The following is a 12901-nucleotide window of genomic DNA, read 5'->3' as shown; positions in this document are numbered from 1 at the left end:
GGGCAATCAGCAAGTGCAATTGTCGTCGAGCGGCTGGCATAACAAAGGAATCGTTTTTTGGTAGTAAAAATAGGAGGGCTGGCAAGGAGGATTAACAGAACAAAGGCGTCACTGAGATGGATCCCAGGAAGTCTTTTGCCAATAAGCGATGGGAGTGGCCCCTGTCAACGCCCAATGATGCATTCTCAGCTGCATCCGCGCTCCTCCGCCAATGATGAAGGTGGCTATACGAGTACGAGTATGTCGGGGGAAAACAAACAAAGGCTCCAAAAGGCAAAGAGATAAGGACAAAGACCGCGCCACAGAAACTGCAGATAGGATGGCTTACAAGTAGGTAAACGATGTACTTTCAATTAAGGATGTGCCGGGAAAATGGCGGCTGCACCGTGCAATGAAGCGCAAGAAAGCGGGATAAGGAGTCGCTTTGCTGATGAAGTTGGTTTCCTTTGAGAACGGAAAGAGTGCATAACAGCACGCCGGTTATTCACTTAGACCAGAGTTAGCCTGGCAAAAGGATAATGTGCACCACCATCGGGATGCACGCATCCTGGCCGAATGAGCCCGACGAACGGAACGTGCGGGAGAGGAACCATCGATAAGGCGAATGCGTCAAACTGAACTTGTACCACTAACCCAGTTAGTCGCGGACCGAGTGGCAATGGAATCTCCCCAGAGAGTGCGACGTGTGGAGCTGGGCCACATGTGTCCCGGCACAATGCGCATCCTGTTGCGAAAGCACACGATTGCACGAGCCGAAGGATTACACGTCGAAACGAACGAACTTTGGAACGCTGTCGCAGAGGTTCGATGGAGCAGTTTGAGCGTATTTCCCCGCAACTCCAACCGAAAATGTTGCCACTCAAGTTGTAATGGTAGTGTTGCTAGCTGTATGTTGGGACTCAAAAGATAATGGCCTTGCTATCGCCCCTGGCGGCAATTTTGTTTCGACCCCTTATCACTCGAAGGCGGCACGTTTTCAATGGGGTGGTGGGGAGTTCAGCCCTGCCTGATCCCACCGATTCCACACTGATTGTATACACCTCAGTGGGTTCCCAAGCTCGTCGCCGGAATGACGTCTCCCTTCGACGGAGTGGCCTGCTTCTGGTTGTCACTGATCTGGATCCAACTGGGTCTCATCAATGCTGGCCTGGAGTTCCTAAAGGATTTCGTACCCCTTCACCTGGTGCGTCTGAGAGAGATCGAGGACGAGGAGCGGGCAATCGAGGGCGAGTGCACCCTGGGCGCCATCAGCATTCGTATGTTCGCTTTTTAAAGACTGATTTATCTTGAATTATTGCTTAAAATCATTAGAACTACCCACTTTACCTCTAATATACCCTAAATTCTTAGTTATGTAAACAAAGAAATGAAAACACTGAATAATTGTATACCTCTAAGAATGGTATTGCTTGTACTTGCACGTTTTTTATAATCTTATCTTTTACCTACATATACAATACATTTGCTTGTAAATGTAGCAAATACAAAGTATCATGGAAATAAACTAGTTTTTTCGAGCAGGTTTATGGCAGTTAAAGCAGAGACTTAGTTGAATGAAAATTAAACGAGTAAAACGCGTGGCTTAAGATATTTTATATGATATATACACAATGCACCTTTTTAAGATTTGTCGTTTTTATTTAAACCTTAAAGGTTGATGACTCTAGATAAAACTGAACGAAAAGACAGAAAACAGTGGAAAACGAGTTAAGATAATACATGCAATCATCAGTAGATTGTCTCATTGTGAGCAATGTTGGGGCATTTTCTTAAAGCCAAAAACCTTCTTGAAATCGAGTTCTTACAAATTTCAGCTGGAAGCACGGAATAGTTAATGCATTCCGAGCCAAAGAAATTTCATTTATTTATTATGCATCTCTAGGTTATCTGGCACTGTAGAATTTCCCATTCAATCTTCGCACAGCACAACTGCAAATTTTAATTAAAAATTCATTTCTTCTCCGGACGCACAAAAAAGTGTCATTTATTTGGGGCAGAATTCAGACAGCTTGGGTTTGCTTATCTTGCGATGACATACCTTGTCAGTTCATAGAAATATATAAAACGAAATTTATGGCAAGTCGAAAGTCTTGGCCGAGTAGTAAAAAGTTGCTCCTCCACTTCGGTTTGCCCCACTGCTTTTTGCCTTCTCCATTTCACCTATTTTGACAGTTGAAAGTTCATTTTCCGTTCGATTTGCGCACCGAGAGCTTGGGGCTACAGTCCTCAATAATATTTCATTACGCTGCCATGGGACGGGAGTTTATTCATTTGCATAATTCCCTTGTTTACAATTTGTGTGCCACAGAAAAGAGCGATTGACTTAAATGAAGTTACAACTTGGCAGCAGCACCAGCAAAAACAGCAGTAACAGCGGCAGCTAAGTGAAAGCAGCAGTTGCAAAATAAGAAAATTTATAATATTCAATTTATATGCACTTCTTGCATCTCCAATCTCCTCGAGGCTCCATCGAGGAGCACCAACAAGTAGTAGGAGCTGCGGCAACAAAAGCAACAACAGAAGCAACAGAAACAACTGCAACTGCTAAGCTGATAATCCCAGATTTGAAGGCGCCAACAGCTGCACCCATTCAGGCGGAGCCACACCCTCCTCACGAACGCATCTTTTCTGGCGCTGTGATTAATGAGATTTGTCACTGGCTTCATTTGTATTTTCCGAGCTGTTGACTGGGCTGAAGCACACAGCCCCACCCCCCTCGCCTCGGGAGCCCACTGACATGCATATAAATTTCATAAATGCCAAGGAGCCTGCAATTGCAGGAGTCGGGATTGCGGCCCGGCCAAGAAGCGTGTCCAAGTCCAGCAGCAGCAGCTGGCCGGCGAATTTGCATTTTCATTATTTTCAACTCAATTTAAAAATGAAAATCACCAAAGACAAACAGCCAGGGGTTACGGGTCACGGGGCTGCGAAGCGGAAGGAAGTCGCTTAGCTGGCGTGCCATATTATGATTCGCATAACAATAAAGGCCAGGACCTCCCGAATTCGCCTCATCCCGCACCGATAACTAAGTGGCACATTAAATTTACCCGAGCCTATAATTCATTTGTTAAGTCCGCCCCGGTCTCGGTTCCACTGCCAGTTCGGGTTCCGCTTCCATTGCTGGCCAAGATGATCATTAGACGGGGGCCAAGGACGAGTCGAGCTTATTATAGCCTGGTTGTTCGGGTATTCTGGTATTATCCTGAAAGGGATACTGCGCACGGAGGATGTGGTTGGGACTGTACTCTTTGGAAGCATTAAAACTGAATATTACTTTGCCCGGTTATAAATTCAAATATGTTGCTATGTTTTATTTCTTCTAATATTTTGTACAATCATATATTTGGACTGAATGTTCAGCTCTTTACAAGTATGTTATATTTTTATATATTTTGCTCAGAATGACGAATTTACATTCAGATTGTATGTATTAGGGCTGTTGCCAACCCCGCAGACATCAGCTGAAATAAACTTTTCCCCATTGAGTTACGAAAAACTTCAGGGTATCCCCTGTTTCGTGTCTCTTGAAACAAGTTGTGCAATTTTATTCATTTGGCTCTGTGCTTTATTATTATTTTTATTTTTAGTGATTTTGTAGCTGCATTTCGGGTATCTCCTCGAGTTGGTCTCAGCTCGACTCTTCGCTCATCCCAGTTCTCCTCTTTGGGCCGGCTGAGTTATGGTGGGCAATAAATTTATATGACATATAAATGTAAATAATTGAGCGGCGCGGAGCCGCCGTCTAGAGTTGTCACAGCGGTGAGGAACAGGCAGAGGCTGAGAGGGTTTTTTTTGAGGGGGCTTCAAGAGGGGGACTTTAAGGGTGCCAGCGGCTTGTTGACTCCGTGATTGATGTTGGCCCACTCTGCGGCTCCTCACTTAAAAGTCCTTAATGGCCATTCTGCGTCGCGCATTTAATTTAAAGTTTTGCTGCAACGTTGTGCTACACATTTATTGTTTCTGGTTTTTTATTGTACAGTTGGTAGGCGAAGAGGGATAGGGGAACACCATCTAGACAGAAAGGGCGAAGAGGGGGTAGGGTGAGGTCATGTCGATGCCCAGTTTCTTGATCACATAGTTGATCTGGTCCTGGCTCTTCAGACCGTAAGCCTCGAAGGGTTTCACATTGAAGCGACTGATGCGGTTTCCGGAGATGCCCATGAGGAACTTGTAGTAGCTGGGCCGCAGCGAACGAGCTTCCAGGATTGCCGAGTGGAAGAGCACGGCCGTGAAGAATCCGTACATGAGCATCGCGAAGTGCGGCACCTCGGGTAACTTGCCCTCCGCGATGCCCCAGTTGTAGAGCAGATGCAGGGACTTCCACATCAGATAGCAGGCCACCGTGGTGTTCGGGAAACGGAGGAAGCCAATCGATCCGATGAGGCCAGCCGGAATGGCGAAGAGAGCGTTGTCGAATCCAAACGAGTGACGCAGTCCGCAGGAAGTCGACTGAATGTGAAGTGATAAGATATATTAATTGGTTTGAAAACTGAATATCATTTAAATGGATAAAATCCTATTGCTTACCTTAAAAAGAAGTGAGAATATGCCCAGTGCCAGTCCCAACTGCAATGAACCCTTGTTGAAGATCTGCTTGCGCCACTGCATCTTGGACTTGAAGATCTTGGGAATGTTGAGCAGCAGCTTCAGACCCACCGATAGGCCAACACCGCCCAGGAACGGTTTTAGTCCTCCGATAAGTGCGTAGGGAACACAACCCCTCTTGTGTGGGCAACTGGGATGCTTGGAATTTAGGAGGGTGTCATAAAGCTGCACGTAGGATTGAATGCTTTGGAAGTTGAAGGGAGCCTGGCGAGAGCTTTGCGTGGTGGTGACCACCGGCGTCTTCAGTGGGCCCTCGTCTTCTTTGCCCACAATTAGGGCAAGCGCCTTGAAAGTCGGATCCTTGGCCACAGTCTTGTGCAATCCGGCGCGATACAAGTACATCAAGGCGGTCACACTTGCTCCCATGAGGAGCACCTGTCCGTTGGGAATGGATCGAACCAAGCCTCGTGCTTCCATCATCTTCCACAGCGTTTCGATACCCACATTGGCCACATACAATGCGAGCGGAGCACGTCGTTCCGGACGCTCGAAGGCAAGGCACGCAAAGCTGGCCAAGAATGAGGGCAACCAGGCAACTGTGCCGAAGTAGAATCCACCCAAGATCTGTCGCAAGTAGCACACGGCAAAGATGAAGAGGCCTCCGTTCATTGAAAGGAACGCTGTCGACTGCAGAATTCCAGATGCAGTGCGTCTCAGATCCTTCAGCGATGGAACGCGTCCTCGCATGATCAGAGCAAACTGGAGTAGGGAATAGAAGGGAAGATTTATTTAAGTTCAATATCATCAATACTTTTGCATTATTTAGAATATAACCTTTGTACTGAAAAATTATCAGCTGAACTTCAAGCAGGTCTAAAGTATTTCCCTATGTTCCCCCGTTCAACTTACCACATAAACAGTGGCGTAGGTGCGCAGACTGGGAGGGATCTCGGAGAGCATCATACCTGCCGCAGCACAGGCACAGCTCTTTGTCCACGGATGGTTATACTCATAGCAGGTGCAGTTGAAGGCGATCTCCGCCAGTTTGCTTTGGGCGCCCATGATCCACTTTGAATATTGACTTATGCTCCGTCGTCTGCGATTATCGAATTGGCTCCGTGGGGATGATAAAGCTTATCGGGAAGGGGCTTATCGCCAAAAGTTCGAACGTGGCACGCAGTGTTCCCGATGGCCTAGTTAATTTTAATTTCCCGGATTTACGATTGTAATCCAGTGTAATTTCAGCTTAAAATGCGTTTACAAATACGATGATCCAACTTGCTCGATTCCCAGTAAGTTACGCTGGGCATTTCTCGAATCAGCTGCAGCTGCTGATCCACTAGGTTTCAGCTGAAGATCGGATTCCATAAGGTAGAAAATTATATCACTAGCAAATAAGTCAAACTTCAGCAAAGATACAATGCTTACCGGGTGTTTATGTAGTTGTTATGGCACGTTGGTTATTTAATAATATTTTGTCCAGCTTGGGAATCACGTTATGGCCTGGTCGGCCATCAAATACAACTGACTGCCGACAACTATTCCCGATTTAGCCGACCAAGTACGGTCCGTGTGTAGACGCACTTTAAGAGCTCCATTCCTAGGTCGTCGTAATCAGCACTCCCCCAAATTCCCATTGCCGCAAGTGGTTCGGCTGAAGTGCGTCGAATGCAGAGGGCACTTACTTATCGCGTACACGCGAGCCGAAAGTTGGCTTACTTGCTCAATGGCGATCGGTTTGTTGTCGCTGCGTCATCTTCAGTTGAATGTTCCTTATCAATTTCCACAAGCACCCGGCATGTTCTTAGCATTCTCTTAAGAATTTCTCTTAAGGGGTCATTCTCAGTTGCAGCGGAACGAAAGAAAAATATCTTTAAGTTACATTTTAATTTTAAACCATTCAGCAGTACCTTGATTTTCATAAAACCAAATAATAAATCTTTATTTTTCAATCACATTTAGATACAGTGGTAAGACCTGCTAAACAGCCAGTGGAAATAGAGGGTTTGCGGAGGTCATAACAATGCCCAGTTTTTTGATAACATAATCAGCCTGATCCTGACTCTTAACTCCAAAAGCCTCGAAGGGTTTCAGATTGAACCGGCTAAGACGACCTCCCGAGATGTTTTCTATGAACTTAAAGTAACTGGGCCGCATGGATTGTGCCTCCAGAACAGTCGAGTGACAAAGTACGGCCGTGAAGAATCCATACATAGCCATGGAGAATTGTGGCACCTCGGGAACCTTTCCCTCGGCGACGCCCCAGTTGTACAGGAGTTGTAATGACTTCAACATCAGATACAGAGACACCGTGGTGTTGGGAAAGTGTAGGAGCCCAAATGATCCTATTAACCCAGATGGAATGGCAAAGAGCGCATTATCATATCCAAAAGAGTGACGCAAGCCACAAGAAGTTATCTAAAAAGTCAGTTCTTAATTTAGTTTGAAATCTATTTTGTAATTGTTACTCACCTTAAAAAGCAGTGAGAATAATCCGAGCGCTAGGCCCAACTGCAGGGATCCTTTGTTGAAGATCTGCTGGCGCCACTGCATCTTTTGCTGAAGTATCTTTGAAGTGTTGAGCAGCAGTTTCAAACACACTTGAAGACCCACTCCGCCCACAAAAGGCTTAACTCCACCAAGGAGGGCATACGCCGCACAGCCAAGCTGGTGAGGGCAGCAAGGATGTTTAAGGGCAGTCAGGTGGTCATAGACCCTAAGGTACGAAGTGATGCAGCGGAAGTTTAGTCTACCAAGGTCAGATCTCTGCGGAATGATCACCGTAGGCGGCTTTAGGGGACCCTCCTCCTCCTTGCCCATGACCAGACCCAATCCCTTAAAAGTCGCATCCTTGGCAACAGTCCTATGCAGTCCGGCACGATATAAATACATCAATGCGGTGATACTGGCTCCCATGATGAGCACCTGGCCGTTCGCAATGGATCGCACCAGACCACGGGCCTCTAACATTTTCCAAAGCGTTTCGATGCCAACATTGGCCACATACAATGCCAGTGGAGTACGTCGCTCCGGACGCTCGACTGCCAGCGATATGGAGCTCACCAAGAGTGCTGGCAACCAGGTTGCAGTACCGAAGTAGAAACCACCGAGATACTGCCGCACCAGACAAATGGCTAGGATGAAGAGGCTTCCATTTAGAGACAGGAAAGCCGTCGACTGCAGAGTACTGGTTAAGGTCTTTCGCAGGTCCTTGAGCGAAGGAATGCGCCTGCGCATTAAGAGTGCCAACTGAAAGTTATTCAATATATAACTAAAACGCATAGAATAGGAGAAAAGATTGATTAACTCACCATGTAGACCATACTATAAGTCTTAAATGTGCCAGGGATTAGGGATAAAAGCATGCCAGCCGTCGCGCAGGCGCAGCTCGACGTCCAAGGATGGGCGAACTCCTGGCAGCTGCATTTAAAGGCGATCTCAGCAAGTTTGCTCTGTGCTGCCATTATCCAATTTGAATACGCGGAAAGGATTGGAAACGTCTGGACTTGCTTATCGAATGCAGACGACTGATAAACTTAATCGGTAGAAAGCCAGCCAATGAGAACCAAATCTAGTCAACCTAATACTCAACTCTCGAATTGACTCTGATTATTTGCATGCATATGCACTAGTGTTACTTCAAATATGCCAACCATTAATCTAAAGGTAATTGCTTATCAGTGGAACCGATTTCTATTGAACTGCTACTGGTAAACCAATAACTTCGATTTTTACCGCACGTTTGGACCGGATCAACCATTCAGTACAACTGACTGAAATTCTGAGCGGTTTAGTGGCTTACGCACCTCCATCTCAAGTGCTTGCTAATCAACAGGTGGGCGTCAAGTTCGTCGATATGGGGGAACTACTTTACCTTAGGGTGTTAGTAAAACCTATGCTTATCGCACCCAAGCCAGACAAAATTTGTGGTTGATCGCTTTCTTATGGTTTGTTTACGCTGATTCATCAACATTTTTGGGTTTCTCCTAAGGCTCTCGGCCAAAAAGTGTGCTATTTTAAAGAGTTTTATTGAATAATTTTCTGTAGAGTTTACTCCGAATAATTTAAGCTTTTAAATCAAAAAGGTAGATCCGAATTTCGCATTTAAGCACTACAAATTTAAAGGTTATAACATATATAAACAAGAAAATGTATATTTTGTATAAGATTTATTGATACCACGAAATAAAAAAAGTCAACATATTTTACAATTCACCCATACTATCGTATTTTAATAATCGTTGGACGCTCTTTGAGCGCGGGAGACTCTTGACGTATGTATATACAGCTCGCAGTTGAACGCGGATATTAGAAGATATAGAAGGTCCTCTGGTGAAGACGACTGACTAAATCCAAATTGACTACTGCTGGCTCAGGAGGCAAAGGAGTAGGCGGGCATTGACTTTTCTATTATGTTTAGTGCTTTGATGGTGTCCAGCGCTTGTTGCTGACTGCTCAGGCCGAATACATCAAAGGCGCTCAGATTAAACTTGCTCAGTCTGCAAATGATAAGGTATTCTTTATCTACAGCATACGTAGCGCGTACGAACTTTGCTCACCGATCGCCCGAAATGGCCTGCAGAAACTTGTAGTAACTGGGGCGCAGACTCTTGGGTTCCAGAATTCCCGCGTGGAAGAGCACAGCCGTAAAGAAGGAGTACAAGAAAAGCATAAAGTTGGGGATGTGTGGCACAATTCCAAGCTCTTGGCCCTTTGTGCAAAGAATCTAAAGATGAAAAAGTTATTGATAACGATATTGATTAAACAATGCCAATAATGCTTCATGCTCACCTGTAGTGCCTTCCACATGACATACAAAGCTACCGTGTTATCCGGATACTGTGTAAAGGACACCGAGGCAATTAACGCCGCAGGAACTGCGAACCGTGCATCGTCCCGGTTAAAACTGTGTCGCAGCAGACAGGACACCGACTGTCAAGGACGACAAAATTACGTACTGTTGATCTTCAATGTCAAAGAGCTTACTTTATAGAGAAATGAAAAGCTGCCCATGAAAATGCCCAGTTGAAGAGTCCCACGGTTGAAGACCAGCTTCTTCCACGGCATTTTTCCAGACGTGATTCGTTTGACGTTCATGACCAGTTTAAGCGCAACCTGAAGACCCACTCCGCCCACAAAGGGTTTAACTCCACCCATCAGGGAGTACGCAATGCAGCTTTGCTGATGCCGACAGCTGTCGTGTTTTGCGCGAATGAGATTGCTATACACGCGCACCCAGTCGGATACAGTCGAAAAACTAACGGTGGGACGACGGCGGTCTGGCGCAGGCTGCTCACCGGGCACTGCGGGGCCAGACTTGGCAACTGGACCCGCCTCCTCCTTGCCCACGAATATGCGAAGGATGTTGAAGATGGAATCCTTGGTAGTGCCAGTGCGATAGAGGTAGAGCAGCGCCGCCATACTCACACCAAAGATGAGTGTCTGCCCATTAGGAATGGAGCGCACCCAGCCCCGAGATTCTGCCATTTTCCACAGCGCTTCAGTGGCTACATTGGCAACGTAGAGAGTGAGTAGTGGTCGGCGGGCTGGTCTCTCCACCAAAATGGCCGAAAACGAGGCAAATAGGCAGGGCACAAAGGCCACTGTGGAGAAGTGATATTTGCCCAGCATGTGCCGCAGCGCACAGTTGTACAGGATGAAGGTGTAGGCATTGGTCACTAGGAAAGCCGTCGATTGGGTGATCCCCAACAGCGTCTTGCGCAGATCCTCGCGACTGGGAATGCGGTGGCGCATCAGCAAGGACAGGGCGTAGACTATAGTATAGACTCGCAGGCAGTAGGGCGTGGCCGAGAGCAGAATACCAGCGGTGGCGTTCACGCAGTGGTCCGTCCATGGGTGCTGGAACTCCTTGCATGTGATGCACAGTGGATCGATCAGCTTGCTTTGTCCCGCCATTTTGGAATGTAGATCTGTGTGAAGAAATTGTGGTTCAATTTTTAATAGCTGATTACATGATTTAAAAGATAAATAATATAATATTTTATATTTAATATATTTTATTTAATATAATATTACAAAGGTTGTATTGGATTATAAAATGCATAAGCTCACTTTTGGACTGATACAACAATGAACCTGCCAGGTCCAATTACCTCTCTCGAAATCGGTACACAATTATAAATTAAAGTTTTGCCACCTTAATACATTAATTGTAGTAGATATGATATAGGCACCCTTTTTTGACAAAAAGAAAAACACTTATAGATAAGAACCTGTAGTAAGCTGTGCTTCTGATATATAATATGGTAAATTTAATAAAAATTTACATATACTTTTAGTGGTTGGAATAAATTTAATGGTTAGTCACTGCATATGAGGTGGCCGGGTCCGAGTCCGTTTCTTAACCTTTAATCTTATCTTCGAGCTACGAACGTACAAGCTGTTATTGTTCTTCCTTCGACGCTATCGGTTGATCCACTGATCTTGAAAATAGATCCAAATTTCGATTTGGCTTGGCAAATATATATTGTATTTCCCGGGGAGAACTGCGACAACTGCTGGCCTGGCCAGAACTGACTTACTTCTAGAGGCAAAACCGGGAACGCTGGGTTATATTGGCGGATTACAGCTGTTCGTCGGGTATCTGTGGCAATTTACTGCTGTCAATCGATAAGATACACGCCAGATTAGCCGTTGCGGGGGATTTGTCCAATGCAAGAACAAAGGTTTCACAATATACGTGGGTTTGGTAATATTTGTTGATAAAGAAGTGAATGAAAATGATGGAATATCTTTTAAAATATATATCCACGAGTAAAACGCATCTATTATCAATACCAATTAAAGGAAAAATCAAAGAATCATTAAAGTTATTATGCTTAGATAAGATTAGTTGAATTATTGCGCACTGTGGTCCTTTTTTTTTTTTAGTAGTATTTGTGGTCAAGATTATCGTAAACCGAAGGCACTTTAGATTACAGTCATAAACAAAAACTATGTTTTAATTGGCCCTCAAAATCGAACCACCTGCCACGAGCCGCTATCTCTCGACCTTAGCAACCGACTTTCCTTGCTCGCGATTTGCATGAGAAATTATGCATCAGGCCAAGTCACTGGCCGCGGGGTCAACCCCGAGATCTTTGCGCAATCTTACAGAGAGCTACTAGTAAAATACAAAACTGGAAGAAAACACAAAACAGAAAAGCGAGCTAATCTGCATTGTCGAAGTGAAGAGGGGCACTTACGCTGGAGCTTCTGAACACTTGACGGCGGCAATAAACTGATCACTCTCTAATCGCCGTTTCACCGTTTTGTTTACACCTTGGTTATTATGGTCCAATATTGGTTATTTAATAAGCTGTTTGATGCTTGTGCGATCTGAGATTTACAGAGAGTTGCAGCTGTTCCAGCTCTTCGAGTTGAGATTTTGACAATATGTGACTTTGTGACAGCAGAGTGACGCCGACTGGAGTTCCGGACTGAGATGTGAGTGTATCGCACTGATTGCCCTGATTCCGGACCAAGCACCCCTCACCATCGGATGCCAAATCGGCCGGGGGTATTATAATGGATAATGGATGGCGTTATATGGGGCGGGCAGAGTCCAACAACAACAAGTGGTTGGGCGGAGTGCTAAACGCGTTCTGAGTCCGCTGCCGTTGAGCAGCAAATGCTGCGCCCTTCAGCAGGCCTTCGACTGCATTTTTTCCAGTCGCCGCGCGACTTTAATCACTAATTTATCAGCTTTATTTTGACGGTAATTGCGTTTTGTAAACAATAATAAGACGAACTGATGGCTATCGACTGCGCCCGTTGCCTATCGCGTTATCGATAGACAGTCCGGGACACAAGGTAGCCAGTGCTATAGCAAACAGCTTTTGATCGTTTCAAGAGCGCGCGCGTTTTAAATGCGAATTAGTGGAACTGGTTGTATCAATCCGAGTCAGTGTTAATTAAATTCTACGTTATTATTAAATGGAAGAAACGATGCACAGTTACTTCTTGAATAATGTAATACACAAAATTATTATATAATTTTCAAAAATGGGTATTTAATACCCATATTTGCCGAATAAAGTCTATAGTAATTGTGAAGAAATATGAATGGGATTGGAAACGTGCAACAAACAACTCCCTTGTTTATGAATAGTAGTAGTTTTCTTCGTTCCTAATTAAGCAATGTATTTCACCTGGAGTGGAATTTAATTGGCTGAGAATTATCCTGCTAAGTTGTAGATTCCGTTCTGGCTCATGCTATTTTCCATTTTCCTTTGCGGCCTGCCGCCCACGCGTAGCTTGAATTTTCATTTGTGAGTTCTGTGGCATCTGAGGCCACAATTCGTGCCACAATCAACTCAGACTCCCGACTACCAAAGCACTTGGCCTGCCAAAATGG

The 12901-nt window shown here is 45.2% G+C and overlaps 4 protein-coding genes across 6 annotated transcripts; 1 reads left to right on the top strand and 3 right to left on the bottom strand.

The window, feature by feature from the left end:
• The first annotated feature begins 1014 nt into the window (after positions 1-1014).
• Positions 1015-6631, top strand: LOC6536225. Of its 2 annotated transcripts, XM_015192127.2 has the most exons (2): positions 1015-1256; positions 6508-6631. In XM_015192127.2, exons 1-2 carry the CDS (start codon positions 1070-1072, stop codon positions 6564-6566), a joined length of 246 nt encoding a protein of 81 aa, XP_015047613.1. In that variant the 5' UTR covers positions 1015-1069; the 3' UTR covers positions 6567-6631. The 2 variants fall into 2 exon arrangements, with proteins under 2 accessions (XP_015047613.1, XP_002096816.1); XM_002096780.4 differs by lacking the exon at positions 6508-6631 and having other exon boundaries at positions 1017-1624.
• On the bottom strand, positions 3919-6102 carry LOC6536224 (transmembrane protein 135). The gene is made up of 4 exons (XM_002096779.4): positions 5974-6102; positions 5455-5895; positions 4528-5304; positions 3919-4449 (listed from the first exon to the last, which is right to left on the bottom strand). The coding sequence occupies exons 2-4, from the start codon at positions 5605-5607 to the stop codon at positions 4012-4014; spliced, it is 1368 nt and encodes a 455-aa protein (XP_002096815.1). The 5' UTR covers positions 5608-5895; positions 5974-6102; the 3' UTR covers positions 3919-4011.
• LOC6536223 (transmembrane protein 135) lies at positions 6526-8009 on the bottom strand. Its single transcript, XM_002096778.4, has 3 exons — positions 7857-8009; positions 7018-7794; positions 6526-6963 (listed from the first exon to the last, which is right to left on the bottom strand). The coding sequence occupies exons 1-3, from the start codon at positions 8007-8009 to the stop codon at positions 6526-6528; spliced, it is 1368 nt and encodes a 455-aa protein (XP_002096814.1).
• Positions 8010-8748: 739 nt separating this feature from the next.
• LOC6536222 (transmembrane protein 135) lies at positions 8749-12306 on the bottom strand. 2 transcript variants are annotated; one of them, XM_015192126.3, is made up of 5 exons: positions 11751-12306; positions 9532-10475; positions 9337-9477; positions 9105-9271; positions 8749-9044 (listed from the first exon to the last, which is right to left on the bottom strand). In XM_015192126.3, the coding sequence occupies exons 2-5, from the start codon at positions 10459-10461 to the stop codon at positions 8918-8920; spliced, it is 1365 nt and encodes a 454-aa protein (XP_015047612.1). In that variant the 5' UTR covers positions 10462-10475; positions 11751-12306; the 3' UTR covers positions 8749-8917. The 2 variants fall into 2 exon arrangements, with proteins under 2 accessions (XP_015047612.1, XP_002096813.1); XM_002096777.4 differs by lacking the exon at positions 11751-12306 and adding an exon at positions 10943-11183.
• Positions 12307-12901: the final 595 nt, after the last annotated feature.

This window comes from Drosophila yakuba, chromosome 3R (assembly GCF_016746365.2).
Source record: "Drosophila yakuba strain Tai18E2 chromosome 3R, Prin_Dyak_Tai18E2_2.1, whole genome shotgun sequence".
Lineage (NCBI taxonomy): Eukaryota > Metazoa > Arthropoda > Insecta > Diptera > Drosophilidae > Drosophila > Drosophila yakuba.
Note: the sequence above shows the minus strand (reverse complement) of the source record. Positions and strands in the feature narration are given on the sequence as shown.

Coding starts and splice junctions, on each gene's coding strand:
- LOC6536225 (XM_015192127.2), top strand. CDS start 1,070: ATGACGTCTCCCTTCGACGGAGTGGCCTGCTTCTGGTTGTCACTGATC. Junction 1,257..6,507: donor CCTGGGCGCCATCAGCATTC/GTATGTTCGCTT, acceptor AATCACATTTAG/ATACAGTGGTAAGACCTGCT.
- LOC6536224 (XM_002096779.4), bottom strand. CDS start 5,607: ATGGGCGCCCAAAGCAAACTGGCGGAGATCGCCTTCAACTGCACCTGC. Junction 5,305..5,454: donor CCTACGCCACTGTTTATGTG/GTAAGTTGAACG, acceptor TCCCTACTCCAG/TTTGCTCTGATCATGCGAGG. Junction 4,450..4,527: donor TATTCTCACTTCTTTTTAAG/GTAAGCAATAGG, acceptor CTTCACATTCAG/TCGACTTCCTGCGGACTGCG.
- LOC6536223 (XM_002096778.4), bottom strand. CDS start 8,009: ATGGCAGCACAGAGCAAACTTGCTGAGATCGCCTTTAAATGCAGCTGC. Junction 7,795..7,856: donor CTTATAGTATGGTCTACATG/GTGAGTTAATCA, acceptor AATAACTTTCAG/TTGGCACTCTTAATGCGCAG. Junction 6,964..7,017: donor TATTCTCACTGCTTTTTAAG/GTGAGTAACAAT, acceptor CTGACTTTTTAG/ATAACTTCTTGTGGCTTGCG.
- LOC6536222 (XM_015192126.3), bottom strand. CDS start 10,461: ATGGCGGGACAAAGCAAGCTGATCGATCCACTGTGCATCACATGCAAG. Junction 9,478..9,531: donor GCTTTTCATTTCTCTATAAA/GTAAGCTCTTTG, acceptor CGTCCTTGACAG/TCGGTGTCCTGTCTGCTGCG. Junction 9,045..9,104: donor CAGGCCATTTCGGGCGATCG/GTGAGCAAAGTT, acceptor TATCATTTGCAG/ACTGAGCAAGTTTAATCTGA.